This window comes from Mesitornis unicolor, unplaced genomic scaffold (genome assembly GCF_000695765.1).
Source record: "Mesitornis unicolor isolate BGI_N332 unplaced genomic scaffold, ASM69576v1 scaffold21323, whole genome shotgun sequence".
Taxonomy (NCBI): domain Eukaryota; kingdom Metazoa; phylum Chordata; class Aves; order Mesitornithiformes; family Mesitornithidae; genus Mesitornis; species Mesitornis unicolor.
The window spans coordinates 28707-46579 of record NW_010175676.1 but is presented as its reverse complement, the minus strand read 5'-3'; the positions used below and the strand labels follow the sequence as shown (position 1 = coordinate 46579).

Sequence of the window (17873 nt, the reverse complement as noted above, 5' to 3'; positions counted from 1 at the left end):
CCCACGCTCCCCTGCAATGTCTTGGGACAAATGTAGGTGTTGTATAGGAAGCAGCTGTGCAATTAAGTTTCACCCCCAGAACGCTGGGCTTTTTTACTAGGTTAGGTGATGGGGCAGTGGAGGGCTCACCACAGCGTGGCAGTGCTTCTGGATGACAAGGGTCTGCTGGGCTCAGGTGCGTTTTCTCCATCAATGCGCTGGCAGGAATTGAGAGCGTTCCAGAGGGAACATTTATAGCCATTGGCAGGGAAAGATTGATCTGCATGGCTGTATTGCTGGGTTCTCTTGGGATGTCCAAAAATAAGTATCGTGAAGTTATTCATTCACTTTCCTAGCAAGTGTTAAGACAGAGACAGAGTATTTCACCTCAACAGCCTGGAGCAGAAGCTCCTCTGGAGGGGTGTGTAGTCAGACTGTCTCAGGGTTTCCTGGGGAAGAACCATCACAAGGTGTGTCCCAAACAGTGAAAAGTATTTGGCCCTGTATCTCAGGTGGCAACTTCCAACGCTGGAAATAAGTACAGGCATTAATTTATTAAACTATGCTGTGACCTGTCATTGTGGTTTCATCTCTTCATTGCAGGAAAAGAGAGATATCTGTGTTTAGCTTTTGTTCCAAGTACTGGAACAAGCATGACTTTCCAAGTATTTTATTCTGTCTCCGTAATTTGGGTATCTGTGGTGGCTTGACGTGCAAAACTTGCATGCATGCTCATAATGCAAAATTTTGCTCTTTTTCTGACATCCCGAAAAGTGTTCCAAACAACCAGCAATGAAAAGTGCTTTGTGCTCTGGTATTTGGCAACTGGAAGCTGCTGATTTTACGACTTCCTAGGGCTAATTTTCTGACTCCTGGTTTCTTCCCTGCTAGTTTGTTACCAGAGCAGCAACTTTGAGTCACTTCCAAGATGAATGAAGTCCATCAAGATCAAGGGATAGTGGGGCAGAGATTAATAGATGCAGGGGGGAGAATGGGGCAGGACACACCATGGAAAGGTAAACGTGCCCTATGTAAAATACAGGATTAGTTCTTGATTTGTACTAAAGGGACACAGACAACTGGAAATGGCCATTGCCCACTTGTAGAATTAAAGCTAAAGAGTGTCTTTTGCAGGTCATCCTGCCAGATGCTCTTCCTGAACTAAAGATACATTTCCTTTTCTTACCTTCTCTAATGCTGGAATGGCACTCAAAAGCAAGGGAACTGTGCAGATGATGATATTAGACAAGTTAGTGTTCATCTAACAACTGTGAACATCAATAAAGTAATAGAAACTTAATTTAAGAAAAGTTTAGTAATATAAGAGGCTGTATGAGGTTTTGTGTGCTTAAATTAGTGCAGCTAGTTCATGTGATAATGGTATTTGTCTAAGCATTCTTCAGTCTACAGAAGTTACGGCATTAGCTACTATTATAATGTGTGAAAGCTATCTGAAATAAGCTTATTTGAAGGTTGCTTTTGGCTGGCAGTTGCGTTTACTGTCTGTATTGTTTAGACTACAATTCACTGAAGGTATGAAGAAAGCAGCCTTGCTTGCTTTTTTTCTGCATAAAATTAATAGCTTTCAGTGTATTCTAAAATTTCACATTGTCCCAACTAGTTTGGCATAAGGATGATTTGTGGACCTGATTCTTGTTTTCTGTTAAGATTCTCTCTTATCTTTTTTATTTACTAGTTTAAAGAAGATGAATGATAGTCATGTTTCACCTTAATTAAATTGCACGTACTAAAAGAAATAGTTCAGAAAATGCTGCTCCTCTCATGGGAGTGGGTAGTTACACTGTAAACTTGCTCTGAAAGATTATTAACCCGTAATAGTTAGCTGTGACTGTGACCTTATCACCTCTCTTAAGTAACATGTCTTCAAATACAGAATTTAGTACAACATTTACCTGAGGCTTGAGAAAAATGTTACCAGTCAAATTTGGAAGGTAAATTTTAAAATGCCAGATTCAAAGAAGAAAAAATGCAAACCATCCTGGAGCCAAATTTTAGTCCTATTAAAGTCAATGGCATGAATTCCATTGAGTTTCAGCAGAGCTGAAATTTCCCAGTTTCTTCCTTCTTGCACATAGCTCACCAGAGCTGCATAAACACCTCTGTAAACTGTGCTTTGTTGCCGTCCCTGCTTGAGGCTGCTGAAGTCATTGGCCTCTGCTCTCTGGCTTTCTTCGAGGATGCTTCAAGGGTTTGTTCACTTCCTTGCCCAGGGAGCGTTGCCCAAGTCCTAACTTGGAAGTTGGTGAAATTAGACTCCTGAAAAAATTTGGGGATTTTGGAATGCCTGTAGCTTATTTTGATGTGTGTTTAGTGTTAGCAAGTAAAATCAAGGAAAATCAAATAGACTTTTAACAAGGCATTAAATCACCTGATTTGGAAGACTTCACTGCATGAGGAACAACTACATAGGTTTCCAATGGATTTGTTGTGTGTTTGATGGTTTAAACACATCGCGAATACAGCAAGTATTCCTCAGTCTTCCCCAGCTATTTCCTCATGACTTGCATCCTTTATTTTTCTCCTCTCTCCCCCTGCGATGCCCTCAGCTTTCTCACGTACCCTCTGCTGTTTCTGTTTGGCCTTCTTCCTTTCAGCAAGGACCCTGAGACCTTGCACATCCTTACATGTGTTTGAGTCTGCAGTTTGGGCTGGGAGCAAGCCTGGTGCATCCCACAGGGACTGAGCCCTACTCTGCTCAGCAGCAACACCAGTGCGTGCTCTCCCCAAACCTCTGCCATGTATTGGAGACTTCTGCCTTGCAGACCTGTCTGAAATTGGCTGATGGAGTGCCAAGGCATTTAGGGAGACTGGGAAAGGATAAAACAACACAAAGCCAACTTCACGGAGCAGCCAGACCAGGAGGTTATTTAAAACAGTTTTTAAAAGCCACAGTCTAATATAAAAAAAAAAAACAACCCATGCTGATATAGTTTCAGAATTTTAAAAGGAAATGTTGCAAATGCTTCCTTGTTCTCGTGTTGGCTTTGGGGTTGTATGTGTTCTGTCAAATACTTTTACTCCCCATATATTTTTTCATTCTCACTGCAAAACAAGGATTGAAGTTGTAAATAATGATTATAGCTTTGGGGTACCACTTGTTTTGTATACTCAGTGTAAAGGACTCGGCTTTTTCAAAACACTTTAAGATGCCTTTAAATAGACTTTTAAGTTTACAGTACTCAATCCTGCTCAGTACATTTAACCTTTCTTCAAAACATCTGAAGAAATCTGTGCAATCTGTTGAACTACTGTGTAATTTCCTATAAACCCAGTATGCATGAGATGATACAAAAAGTGATTCTTTGCATCATCTCTTTGTTGTACGTCTTGGTCCAGCAGCAGGAGCTATCAGAAGGAACATTATTTAGCAGTCGGATGCAATTAAATGTCCTTTATGTGATGCCTTCCTCATTTGTTGCTCAGAAGAGATCTTAGCACCTTGGTGGCTATATCAGCTTTTATTAAATGTGACTAAAAGATCAGAAAGTGTAATTGGATTTGTTTGCTCATTGAAATTGAAGACTCAAACTTCAGGTTATTTCTGGTTGCTGTTTGTATTGTAAGTAGTCGCTTTTTAGGATAAACCCTGATGTGATGCTTGTACTGAGTCAAATGCATCCATTTGACTCAGAGGTGAATGATTTTGAAAGCTGCAGTAACAAGCAGTGCTTTTTGTCTACCGTCTGGTACGACTGAACCATATCTCTTTTGAGAAAAGAGGGTAGTATTTTTTCATAGCCCATCTCTCATTTTGAAATGGGGGGAAGGAAAAGTCTGTTCTGAATTGCAGATTATTTAGTTAGCAGTCTTGAATTCCTGAAAGGGCTTTTTAATTATTTTTTGCATCAGGTTCTAGTGGCTGTGACAAAGTGATGATAGACCGTAGAGAACTGTCAGACTTCTTCCTCGCACAGACCTTTAGCCAGAACTGACAGTGTTGTGCTATCCTGCTTCCAATGGCACGGTTTAAATCCCCGAGGGGAATAAGGATCTCTGTTGTAGCGTGGGTTATCTCAGGTTGGAACAGGCCTCCAGAGGTAAATTCTCTGGGTTTGAGTTGTGGTGTGCTACTAATGTTTTGTGAGGGAAGGTTTGGTCATAAAAGTAGGCGAGAGTTCAAAGATTGATGGATGGGGACTGGTTTTGTTCTTGACCCTTTTGGGGCATTACAGTATTGAAGACTTTACAAATATTCCGCTACTGATTGCTCATTTGAGGTTAGGTTTTAGTGTTAGGTTTCAGCTATACATTGAACAAACAATGACTTTCTAAAAAACCGTACAGTTTATTTTTTTTTTTTTTTGAGAAAGTTATCTCTGCATCTAGGTGCCATACTTTTAGTGTGTTGAGCAGCTTAAACTTCAGTATTAGGTGTGTAGTTACAGCAGATTCTCACGAACGTCTGCTATGCAGTGTTTACTGCATTTGCTTCATTAGATTTTTTTTCCTTCAAATTAACTGTTTCAGAAATAGAGTGCTGTATTCTGTAGTACACAGATACATTCTGGAGTTGCTGTTGTAGTATTGAATTGTCTTCTTTATATGTAAGTAGATAGACCGGTAGCAGATTATGAACATTTTCTTCATGTAGAGGAGTAGCTGCTAATGGCAACTCACAGCTTTTGGTGTATGAACGAAAATTAGTTGATGGCTTCTTCTGTGGACGTTATTGACCTGATCTGTGACTTGCAGTTGTGTTGTCCAGCCAAGTTTGCAAATGGAATTGGGATAAAGATGAGATCTTCGTGTAATTGAGTTAGAGAAGCTGCCTCCCAGATCCCTTAATCATCCTGTACTGCAGGATACGAGTAACACTTGCAGTACTGGTTCATCTGCTGGTGTATGTATGTGTGTATGTATGTGTGTATATATGGATGAAAAATGGAATCCATTCAACATTCAGAAACACTAAAAACATCAGCTATTGTGGCAGATGATACCTATGCATAGTTTGTGATCAGCATGATTTAAAAACAACATAGGGTTTGGGGAAATTCTTAATTTTCAGATGGCAAATGTTCTAAGGTCTTTTCACTACATGTATAAGTCTTAATGCCAATATATTAGAGCATTTAACATCATCTTCCAGGTTTTGTTGTCTCATGGTTCTAAGACCATTGCCCACCATTGCTGTATGCCAGGTGTATGTGTTTTCTACATTAACACTTAGAACAGGAATGGTTTTTATGTGTAGCTGTGTTACATACAGTATTTTGCATTCAAAGAATAAAGTAAGTGGCTTAAAACTGCTGGGTTTTTTATCAATGACCTAATATGTACCTTTTACTGATAACTCTCCCTGTCCTCTGCTTCTTTCTCCTTTACAGATGTGTGGTCAGCAGGCTGTGTATTGGCTGAACTGTTACTAGGACAACCAATCTTTCCAGGTGACAGTGGTGTGGATCAGTTGGTGGAAATAATCAAGGTATGGAATTTTAGGTGTTTTTTTAACTGCATTATTCCTTGCGAATCAGCGTGGAAACATGCATTGTTATAACCTTGTCAACATACGTATTCTGTCACCATCGTACAGGGTGTTACATTTAAACCGCGTTTGAAAACCACTTCTCATGCTTTTTTGAGAACTTGATGATCTTTTTTTGCCCCTCTTGCAGTCATGCATAATGATATATCTTTTAATTATATAGTCCTTTTCCCTCTTAAAGGACTGCACTTCAGTGTGCTTGGAAATAGTGCTTACATACTGAGCCAATATTTATTAATATGTGATTTTCATCCTTTAAGAATCTGGCTCTTTTTCTTTTATTGCATGCAATTAGTACTTGGCTTTGAAAACAGTGTAGTTCTATTTCTTGTGCCAGATTCTTCACATGTAGCCTTCTTCTCTTCCTTCCTTCCTTCCAACTCTTTGAGGTGAAAGGTGAAAAGGATCACTCCTGTTGACAGATGGAGGATCAGGAAACGTAGGGCAAAGACACCTTCCACCTGAAGAGTCTTGTTTTCCAAGCGAAAAAGACCTAATGTTTCAGAAAACATAACATTTATATATCACTTATGTTCAAACACAGCTTGATTGATTTCATTTGGGAAGCTGTGAATATTCTGTGATTCTCAAATTAGAGGCATGGAAGAATAATTCATAGCTTAAAAGATTAGTGTCTGACTTCCCAGCGCCCCAGTCTCCTCCGCCTCCTTCAGCTTCTGCAATGAAGGAAGCAAGATTTCGAGAGAGAGCAGTATATTTCTCCTTGGAATCTATACTGTGCACTTAAGCAGGAGTACTACAGAGGATAAGATGTGTGCACACACTATTCGGCTTTGTTGATTTCATCCTCACAAAGGGGACTGTATGAAGAGAATTTCCTACTTGGTTTAGCCACTTTACTGCTACCTTGGTACACGTACGTTTGTGTGGTGTGCATGTGAAAACCCTCTCAAAACCAAAATGTGTGAGTGAAAGAGCTTCTGTTACAGTGAGCTTTTGTCTGTCCTGATGGAAACCCTCCAGTCAGCAACTGTCCTCTGGAGGCTTTGTGTCTTTCACCTACTTCTCCTGTGACTCTTGGTTTCTTATTAATGCCTTTCTGCCCAGTGTATTTCAAGCTCAAGATATCCAAGTTGAGTCAGTTTACATAGGAAACTCTAGTTAAAAAACACAGTTGCTGTCAGAATTAGGGCTGCTAGGGCTGTTGATGGCACAAGTAGCAATTTTTTTCCTTTTGGGAAGTGTTTTGGAGTGGGAACCGCTTTCTGCTGCGCTGTTTGTGTGAGATGTGAAGTGGTCCCTGTGAGCACTTCAGATGGCCACAGTTTTTCAGGAGTTTGTGCAGTAACCTGTGACGTTTGCCTTTGGATGTTTTCAAAAAGTCCAGTTTTGTTTCTTGATTAATGTCTGCAATCCTGAGAAACCAGATGTAATGGTTGGTCTTTTTGTGTTTGTGTAATGGTGACAGTCCTGTAAGTCCTTCTGTGGCTCAGTCAGAAATGTGAGAGTAGAGAGGCCTTATCAGCAAAACCATAGTGCTCTGCCTTACTGCTGCTTTGATTTTCACAATGTGGAAGTAAAATAATCAGGAAATAGATGTCCTCTCATTGACCTGCTTACCAAGGTGAGATTGTGGTTTGATTCAGAGTTTGCTAGAAGCTGTTGTCAGTTGGATGTTTTCAGTTCTGCATCACTGGAAATAATCGTCTGTGAACTAATAATTTTCTAGCACATATGTGCTCTGATTGTGATGATTTTGCTTTGTTTACACTTGAGTTGTATTGAAGCAGAGGAGTACTTTAATAAAATTGCTGATAGCCTATGTACCATCTGTGATTTCTTTAAATGACACTACCGTAATTGGTGTGATAACTTTTACTGACCAATTCATAGCTGAATACGTAGTGCTGGCAAACTAACGTTATTTCTCATGACAGCACAAGGAGTGTCCGGTGTAACGTCTGGTGCTTCAGTAGATTATGATTGTTTGAGATTACGATTTCTACCTCCACAGAAACAAACTTCTGAATAATTTCTTTAAATGTAGAAAGGAGGATACTGAATGGATGAACATCCACACTTGTTGTGTTGGGGTTTCCTCATCTTCTGTTAGATATATAGCCCCCTACGTGTAGAAAATAAGCGGAAAAAAAAATATAGGCATAACTCCATTTTATAGTAAGCCTGGTCTCTTCAATTAAAAATTTACAGTACTGAGACTATGCTTTAGGAAAGTCTGAGAGAACAAATGTTATAAATCTTACAGCAGTAATCACAGAAAAGCGTGTTCAATGAACCGTTAAGGAAGCGTGTTGGAAAATGTGAGCCCGAATGGGTGGGTTCCATGAATATTTTTCTGCCTATATATTAGTTGCTAAGACAGCATAGATTCTCAAGGCAGCACTGGAAGAAAAAGAGTACAGACTGCAGAAGTGTTTCAATACCCTTGTCTACCAAATCTTGTTGTGAAGTTTTGTATCCGCTATTCAGAAAAGCCCTGGCAGAAGGCTGAGGTGAGAATACAGAGTTATAATTGAGAAGATCTCATTCAAATTCAACAGCCATAAGAAATTGTCTAGGAAAGTGCATGAACAAGGAGATGCTCCCCTTGTAATGCCATACCCACTGACAAGAATTTTTCACAGTGGGAGTAGAGGGAGAACAGCATGTTCACCTCAAATTTCAAGTATTTTTCCTCACCTTTTAAGAAAGAGGAAAAAGTAGAAAGTGAGGTCCTCAATTTTCCTTTCTGCCAACTGTGGCAACGATCTGTCCCGTCATGTATCATGTATCCCTTCAAAGTGACCAGTAATCAAATTGAGCAGATTTGTGTTTCAAGCCTGCAAAGAAGTTGCAAAGCATACTTCTCTTCTCCACTCCATGCTTTTAAGCATGATGCTTAAATTTGACTTAGATTTGAAAGGTTAGCATTCAAAACTGCAACCTGTGTTTATTCAGCAAGCTTGGGTTTTACAGCCTCAGTACAGTTGAAGACATACGCAATTCAGCAGTCTTGGGCACAACATGTAAACCACTAGGTTGTATAAGATAACATTTAGAATAGGATTAATTTTTAAAAAATACTGTTACAGATTGTGTCCACTTTTGCCATTTGCTGCCATATAATACTACTATTTAAAGCTTTCTTTGTAGCATAGACTTATTATAAGGCTAGCTGGCTGTAGGAGAAGCAAAGCTGTGGGTTCTACCAGTTGTAGAACAGCCAGAAACTTTGGAGAAGGTGGCAGGTTGGGACCAATGAGCTGCTGTTGAACTATTTTGGAGTAAAGCTTTTCAGACAGCTTCCTTGGAATTGTTTGTCTGAAACTTGGGACAGAAAAAATTGAGTATTTTAAACTCCCACAAAGGGTTACAACAAAAAAATATATCCACACATTTGGAAATGCATCTGACTTTCATCCCTTTAACCTACTTGATTCCACTGCAGGAGAGGTCAGCTTAGAAACTTCTGCTTCCTATCGATTCAGGATGACTAAGAATGACAGTCACTCTTGTAGCATTTTTCAAGCCAAGATAAATTTTTCAGTTGCCTTTTCATTTGCTTACTCAGCTTTGGTTATTCAGAGTTCATTCCACAACACTGCAGTTGGATGCTACACCTGGGTATGAAGTTTTTGCATTAGACTGGAGGATGACTCGAAAATGCCACCACGTTAAACTAATCCTCCGTTCTCATGCAGTGCGTGATGACAACTCCTTGGTAGCTGCGTTCGTGAAGATAGAATTACTGGGACATGTCAGCCCAGCACAGCTTGTCCTTCCTGCAGCCTGTGTGCCCAATGTCCTCAGTCCCTTGCTGCATCAGAAGCATTTTTGACTCTTGACAGATTTTGATTCACTCTCAGTAGTGTTCCCACTCTTTCATTTCATGCAGTCCTGCAAGATCTTCTCCAGCTATTTGTACTTGGAGTTTCTCAAGGCCTGTTGTGTATTTGCCAACTGCTCTGAAAAACTGTGCCTCTCTAGAGCCACAGCACCACGTTCGTGTGAATCAGAAGACAGTCACCTTCTTTTTCTCTTTGTGTTTCTTTAAAGATGGTCTTTCCAGATGTTCTCAATCTGGCTGGGAGAAAGAGATCTTCGACCACTTACCCCTGGAAATATGCTGTTCGATATGGGGAAGTGCTGTCTTAGACCTCTGTCTGAAGTAATAGCTTAACCCAAGTGCATTCTTCTTGAACACTTAGACTATTACAGGAGAGAAATTGTGCTGTGCTTTTTCCAAGGTTTGATCTTGAATGGTGACTCTTCCTCCTTATTTTTAGCTCTTGCTAGCTATTCCAAATGTTGGGTTATCCCATCACTGGGAGTATCTCAAGTGGGTAACCTGACACATGCATTAAAATTCATGCCCCTTCTGGCTTTTGAGTGACATCGCCTTCAGAAATGTGCTCCATTTCTGAAGAAGGCACAGTGTCAGCGCAGGTTTCATCAGTGGTCGCATAAAGGAATCATATATGAGCAAGTGGTACACTTCAGAGAGCAGTCATACAGTTCTGTCCCCAAAGGAAGGGTGAAACCCTCCTCCTCCCTGCAGCCCAGTTGCCTCTTCCCTGTTTAAAACCCACTGAGCAAGTGGGATAATGCTGGATACAGCTCAAAAGGAGCTTTCAGACCACAAGAGGGATCTTTTCAAGAAACAATCAGGGCAGGCTCCTCCATAAATCCTTGCGTGCATGGCTTGCAGGGCAGCAGCGCTGTCTGTGGGACTGCTGTGCCCCCTGTGAAAGCTTGGGAGGTGGGGGGATCCCTGCCTATCCCCCAGTTCTGCAGCACCCCGAAAGTATCAAGGGAAAACTGTGATATCACCTCCAAACTAAAACATCTTTAACCCCAGTTCCCACAGACAGTGATTACTCCTTATTCCCTGTACTAAAAGGGAATCTTAGTTTCTAAGATAATAATTATCTTCTGAATGGTTCTGTTTAGTACCTTCCCCCTGCTCCTCTCAAAAATGGGGGACGGGGGGGGGACGGGGGGACGACACGAAAACCTCATATCTGTCAGAAGAATGAAGCAGCAAGAATCGTCTGAGCAACCTTGGGACATGGGAGGGCAGTATCTGCCAATCTGCCTTGGGTTGTCTCTATCAGAAATATTTTTTTCCTGTGCTGCAATCCAGAGTATGAGATGCATCAGCTGACTTGAGAAAACTGTAGGAAAGGGTTGAGGTGGTTTTTCGTTTGGTTGGCTTGGGTTTTTTTGGTTCCTACTGGACTGTGTGATTATTCCTTGAACCAAAACTGGCATTTCGTGGTAATTTAGGAGAAATAATAAAATCCTTTTCCCATAGTTCTCTGGGTTAAGAATGAGGCAAGGGGAAAAAATGTGTTGAAAGACAAGCTTAATAGTATCAGGAATCCTATCCATGTGTAACTTTTTGGTCTCTGACAGTTTTACTGAGCCGAATGCTAAGTATAGACTGCAATTATATTATATGGCTCATGCTCAAATGTCAAGGTACTATTTTGGGCTCAGTTTTTGAAATAAAATAAATTCAGTTGCAGTAGTTAATGGGGAGAGAGGAGCCATCTCTTCCGGGGGAATAAGCAGTAGGAGAGTGGGTTTCACTTTATTGGATGTGGTCCTGTGCTGAGGACCCGCCTGCATCTGACACAGCCTTTCACGTGGGTCCTCTCTCCTCACCCCTAAGGGAAGTTTCCTGGCATTTTTTTCCACTATGCCCCCACATCACAACTTGGCTGTTCCTGTGCCTCATGTAATTCATCACTTTCAGAATTTACAGTGTAAAAAAGTCAGTGAGTGATTATATTCATGTTAGCTGAGCCAACAGGCTTCTTCCAGTTCCTGATGCATAGCTGTGTGTTTTTGAAAGAAAGTGTGTAGAAAATTGGTAAGTTTATTTCATTTTCTACCACAGACCTCCTGAAGTATTATTTCAAAGCTGACCCAGGTTTACTGCTTGAGATGCCAGCACCATGATTTTTTAAAATAAATTTTTGGCACACCTCTCACAACTTTCTGAAGAGGTGCAGACATGTTTGCAGAAGTATTAATGATGCCATCTGGTAAGCCATACACACCAGACTTTCTGGAGCATGTTTCCTCATAAACTTGCACAGTTTTCCCAAGGAAGGCGCTATTCTGCCGTACCCGTGGCTTTCTAGAGGTTTCTGATTTAAATAACCACCTTCTCCCCTCCAGTTCACTTCAGTCATCACCAGCTGGAGCTTCTGAATCCTCAGTGTCCCTGTACTTTTAACTGATTGGTACATTTTGGAAAAGATTTAGCAGTAACAGTGGCTGTCGGAGAGGGCCCTGGGGTTTGCTGAGCCACTTGCAGTTTCCTCTTCCTCTGGCGCTGCGATGGTGTGAGCTTGGTCATCAATGGCTCGGCGCAGTTTTGTGCAGTGAAGCCAGGTGTGGACAGCAGCTGTCCCACAGCAGGACTGGGGTGTGGCTGAGGCGTCTTTAGAAGCTGAATATCATCCATATTTTTCTCCTATGAAAATTCAACTGCAAGAATATAGGCTGAAGATCTTTGTGCTATTTGCAATCAAATTCATGGCTTATTCCAGGTTCCTAAGTCTCCCCTTCTTATTTGGTAAGGATGACATTACTGGGAGCCTGTAGCTTCTGTTCAGTTGCTTGAAATATGTACCATTACCTTCCCTTCTTGAAGCCTGGAATAAAAGTTATTTGGGGAGCTTTCTATTTATTTCTATACATTAATCTGTTACAGATAAATGTAAAGGAAAAACTTTTCAGAAAATACTTCTGTAACCTATTGTGTTCAATTGTTGTCCTAAGAGAATCAGAGCAGTATTTGATTTCCCAGCAAGTGTATTCTTTAGTTAATCTTAGTAGATAAAGTTTCTTTTTATTTATTTTTATTTAAGAGTTGATGATGACAATTGGGAATGAAGAGTGAGACTGGTTAACCCATAGTCTTCACTTGCAGGAAGAGCCCTTGTAGTTTCACATAGACCTCCTTAATTAACTCAAAAGTTTAATCTTCATTTCAGATACAGGTGATTCCATCAGACAGCTACATTTTTATTATTCTAGTATATACTCTGCTTTGTTTCTTCCTTTTTTCAAAGTCCCCCCCCAAAAAAAACAACAACTGTGTTTTCCTTAACAATATCACCTTTCATAAAACCATCCCCAAGAAGTAGAATCGTGTGTACTAATCTGCATAAATCTGAATCATTCAGTATTAGACCCTTTGCAAGATGAGGAGGGATCTCATCAGCGTATGGAAGTATCTGAAGGGAAGGTGCAAAGAAGAGGGAGCCAGGCTCTTTTCTGTGGCATCCCATGACAGGACAAGAGGCGATGGGCACAAATCGAAACCTGTGAAATTCAGTCTGAACATAAGACCACTATTTTTATTGTGTGGGTGGTCAGGCACTAGAACATGCTATACAGAGGTTGCAGAGTTTCCGTCCTTGGAAATATTCAGAAGCTGGATCTGTCTGGACATGTTCTGGGGCAGCCAGCTCTTGCTGGCCCTGCTTGTGCAGGGGGTTGGACCAGGTGACCTCCAGAGGTTCCCTCCAACCACAGCCATTCTGCGAAACCTCTTTCCAAGGAGCATCTGCTCCATAGTATTTTCAGAGTTTGTATAGCAAGAGCAGCTGTTTCATGAAGTAATTCTGCCAAAAATGAGCACAGTAATTTATGCTTCTCCTTTGCATTTCAAATGAAAGAGCAGTCACATATGTGACTTCTTTAAAAGAAGAGGCTTGCCTGGTTTTTGCAATAACTTAAATGATTGCTGTTACTCACCAAAGCTACTTGAATGTATTCCTGATATACTGAAAACTCAGTGTGAACCAGTGAGGTACAGTTTCAAAATAATGTAGCAAACAGTGTAGTGGTCCTGAGGGGCCAGGAGATCCACTAGAGGATCTCTTTCAGACATGTCAAGTACCGGTACAATTTTATAGTTTACCACTTTATTCATTCCACAGTTTTCTTCTGGATTGTGGTTTGAATTTGACATAGTCTTTAAAACTTCTGTTCTTATTCCAATCTACTTTCCTTTTTTTTCCCCTTTTGCCTTAATCTGCCTTCGGTACAAATTGAAAGCACTATGCGGCTTTACAGTCCAGAGAGAACAAAGTAAATACACTGAATGGCTACTGAAAGTCATGTTTCCTTTTGCACAGTTATTTTGTGTGCCAAAGACTCATATCTAGGAGTTGCTCCCTCCCATAACTTGAAGTTACAGTTGTGTTGTTAGTGAAATGTGTGGATAGACATTGTCCATGGGTCCTTCCATGAAGTTGCCCTTGCCTGTCTAATCTGAATTCTCTCTGATGCTTTAACCACTCTTTAAATAAAGATACTTGCATTGTGTAGGCTTCTGTTCTAAGCAGCCTTGGGAACTGAGCCAGTTTCCTGAATTTTGGCTATAAAAAGAAAAATCTAGTCCTTGTCTCTTAGGCTATTAAAGAAATTTTTTGCGTGGGAGAAGGGGAAAGAAGGTAAATGTGCTTTTAAACAAGTCCTGTTTATACTGTGGAGGCCTGAAAACATAGCTGTTAGAAATGGTGAGGTAGTAATACAAGTTACCTGTCCTTTTTCAGGAAGTTAATTTAACTCATTCAAGAAACTTCCAGGGTTTTGAAAATGGCTTTTATCCTGAATGGAGATGAAAATATCTGTAGATGTGAAATCCTCATATCTTTTAGAACTGAGAAGCTTAAAGAGTGGCAGTCATCAAAGCTTTGAGTGCGGCAGGCTGGCAGCTGGGTGGCTGGTGCTCTGGGGAAACCAGACAGAAAACCAGCAGGGAAAGGGCACATTTTCATGTCAGCCTTTTTTTGCTTTGAAAGTTGAGCAAAGTGCATGGCATCCTGCAAACACCCTCTTTCCTGCCACCTGAGCAAAACTGGTGTTCTCAGACACACACAGAAAGATCTTCTGTCAGCTCTGAAGGTAACCCTTGGCTTTAGAGTAGGTGGCACTTAAATCCTGGTTAGCAATGAGAAGGTGGGAGTTACGTGATCGTTTGTTTTGTACAACTTGTCAGTTAAATCTGGTATCTAAGAAGCAACTGACTGAACAAGTTGCAGGATTTATTTCCTCTGCCGCTGCTGTTTATTTAAAAGATTGCTTTGTGGGTAGGTATTCTAGTTTGTGTCACACAGCTCGTATTTTAAATAATAAAGAGATACCAAGTTGCTTTCATAATACCTGATGCAGAAATCTCTGTTTCTCTGTTGCAAAAATAACTAAACAGCAATTACCTTGCTCTTTTACCCCTTTACCTGACTCTTGTGTAATTTCCACTCTTCTAACAGAATGGAAATGCTTGCAGATACCAGAATATGTAACCAAATATTTCTTTATCAAGCAGTAAGGCAGAGTGCTAAGGTTATGTTGTAGATCATTGGTTTCCTGATGGTGACAGTGCGGTCTCATGAGAGGAGGTGGTGACATTATCCAAATCTTTATGGTGAGAGATTTGTCACGGGGAGAGAGTAGCGTGGCTACAGGGTTCCTATAGGAAGATGGACCTGAGCTCAGCACAGAGGAGCAACTCCTGCCCTCTGCCCGCTCCACTTCTCTCTGCAGAGCCAAAGGATGCCCAGCAACTGGGTGCAAGCAGAAGGCGACAGGATTCCTTGAATGTGCTTTGCAGTTGTTATATATAGGTAGAAGGCAATGGTTCTCTTATGCTTAGTGTTAGCTGAACAGAAAGCACTAATGCTGAATTGTCCGGCTTATTCCCTGAAGGGTTTTGGAAAGTCCTTTCAAAATCTGTCCACCCCTACAGAGAGATGAGCAATTGTGTTTTATTTCTCATACAACTGCTAATTTGCGTGTATAAATAACATTGTGCAGATTCTGGGAATGAGAAATATAAATTCGTAAAAAGTAAACCAGAGGTGGTATGCATTTTAGACGCTTCCGGGTTAGGTTTAAACTAAGTTTATCTTCCATGTGGTAATATTATGGTGGGGAGCCACCACCAAAACCCACACAGTTGTTGTGTGAGGGACATCTACACACACAAACACAGATGGATGGACAAACCTGTCTGTTTCCCCTCAGCAGTAACTGATCTTTTAAGCTCGTCAGAGGGCTGCTGGTCATGACTTGCAAAATGCAGAGCCTTAATCAGCCATAGGCAGCGAGCAGCAATCCCTGAATGTGTTCAGCAGTGGTGTTTGTAACAGTCTAATTAGAACAAACTCTCTTCTCCAATGAAATATCACTAAGTTTGAGAAAGATGCTTCAATATTGTGAAAAACTGTAGAAGATGATTAAATTTTTGATACTGGACTCGGAGCATGGACTGAATTGCCAGCAAGAGGCTACTGAAGTTGGAGCGAGGGCCTCAAAGCTGATTAAGAGACTGGAGCATCTGTTATATGAGGAGAGGTTGCAAGAGCGGGGACTGTTCAGCCTGAAGCAGATACAGCTGAGGGAGAGGCAGGTGTCTTGTGTGTATAAATACCTGGTGGGAGGGAATGAAGAAGAAACAGCCGTGCTCTTCTTAGTACTGCCTACTGACTGGACAAGAGGCAGTGGCATAAAGTAAAACACATGAAAATTTCATTTGAATGCAAGAATTCTTGGGGTTTTATTTTTTTTTTTCCTGTGAGGGTGGTCAAAGACTGGGGCAGGTTGCCCAGAGAGGTTGTGAATTCTCCTTTTGTGGAGATGCCACAAACCTAGCTGGATGTGGTCTTGGGCATTCTGTTCTAGCTGACCCTGCTTGAGCAGGAGGGTTGGATCAGAGGCTCCCAGGAGAGGGAGGTCCCTTCCAGTTTAAACAGTTCTGCAAAAGTTTTGTTGTTTTGTTCTGAACTCTGTATTAACTTACTAGTTACACAGATCGACTTCAGTTGTCTCAATATGTGATAGGTTATACTGCGCTCTTCATTTCCATATGAATAAGAAGCTTATCTAAACAATTCGCCTTTTTTCTCTCTCCTTTCTAGGTTCTGGGAACGCCTACAAGGGAGCAAATTAGAGAAATGAATCCAAACTATACTGAATTCAAATTCCCTCAGATTAAGGCACATCCATGGACTAAGGTGAGTCTGTATGAACTGAATAATAAAGACATGTGGGCTGAAAGTAAACATTCAAGGAGTTCAGTTTGTTCAGTGGTGTTGTGGCTTTCAGTCTAAGCTGGGGGACCCGATAACTTTTGACATAGATAGGAGGAAGGTACTGAAGCAGTGCACTGTAATATCTGTTGGTCTAGGTTTTTTGGGGTTGCCTACAGGTGGGTGTTTGTGTTGTGGCTTTTTTTTTTTTATAATGATGATGTGTGTATTTATAGCAGACTGCAATATATCTAAATCATGTCTCAGTATAAATGGATATACACAAAAGTCACCTACAAATGATAAAGTGTTCCAGTGACACTTTGGTAATGCTGTCATATAATGTGATGAGGGCTGACAGTCACTTTCTTAACTGGTTCTCTCATAGGTAGTGTTATGTTTATACTCCTATAGGTGTGCTGTTGAGGGAGGTTGTTTTTTTTCTTGGAGTTGCTTCTTAGGACTTCCTGTAATCTAGCTTTCACAAGGAGACACATGCAGTACACGCAGACAATATTATAACCCCCATGATCAAATTACTAGCATTGAAACAAATGCATTGCCACACAATTAGGCTGTCTTCCCACATATCAAGGAATGATGAATATTTGACTTGGGACAGGGTAACAGTTAATCATTTAATTAGCCTCTTGGGTGCAGATTAAGTTAAATATTGAGTCTTAAGCAATTGAAGCCTGGGTAGTTAATGTTTTCTTTTTGCTGCTTGAGAAATGTCTGATGTAGTCACAGCATATTCTCATCACATCTTAACAGCTCAGGTTTCCTTCTGCTAAGAAGGTCGTGCTTATGCATGAAAGTGTTGCGTTCCCAGCTGAGCACAGGTCCAGGTTAGACTTTTTTGGACCAAATGCTCTGTGGTGGTAGAAACTCTGGATAAACTGATTAGAGCTAATTGGTAGCAGGCCATGTACCTAATAGGTACATGCCAAGCCAGGTATTACAAGTCACTATTTTTGTGATAGGTTCCACCACTTCAGTTTTATCCTTTTCCCCACTAATCCCTGGTTTGCATTTCTGTATCAGACTTCCTTCTGTGTGTTGGTTAAGTGATTTGTAATAGTATGAGAGGTCAGTAAATCCAGTGAGGCGTTTTAATACCTTACGTTATCAGGGGAAAAAATTAGGGCAAATGAAATTCCTGAGAGTGTTCTCTTCAGTTTTGAATTGCATCATGGTAAAAGTCTCAAGAGTTAAATCCAAAAGCCTTAAGCACTGAATTTTAGAGTCTCGTCTGAAGTCCTGCATTGAAGGTGTTTGGATTAGGGGAGATTGAATGAATATGCAGTAGGGTAGAAGTACAGAGATGTGCTGTAGGACGTGGAGTTAAGCATCTAACCTGGCAATGCAACTCCTCT

At 40.9% G+C, this 17873-nt stretch overlaps 1 protein-coding gene across 1 annotated transcript in view; it reads left to right on the top strand.

Moving 5' to 3' along the window:
- LOC104538329 (glycogen synthase kinase-3 beta) overlaps positions 1 to 17873 on the top strand; it is a gene marked incomplete at its 5' end in the record, with an annotated part of 90491 nt that overhangs the window by 48343 nt on the left and 24275 nt on the right. The window contains 2 exons of the mRNA XM_010181490.1: positions 5328 to 5425; positions 16387 to 16482. Coding sequence (XP_010179792.1) covers positions 5328 to 5425; positions 16387 to 16482 — 194 coding nt within the window. The remainder of the gene's footprint in view (positions 1 to 5327; positions 5426 to 16386; positions 16483 to 17873) is intronic.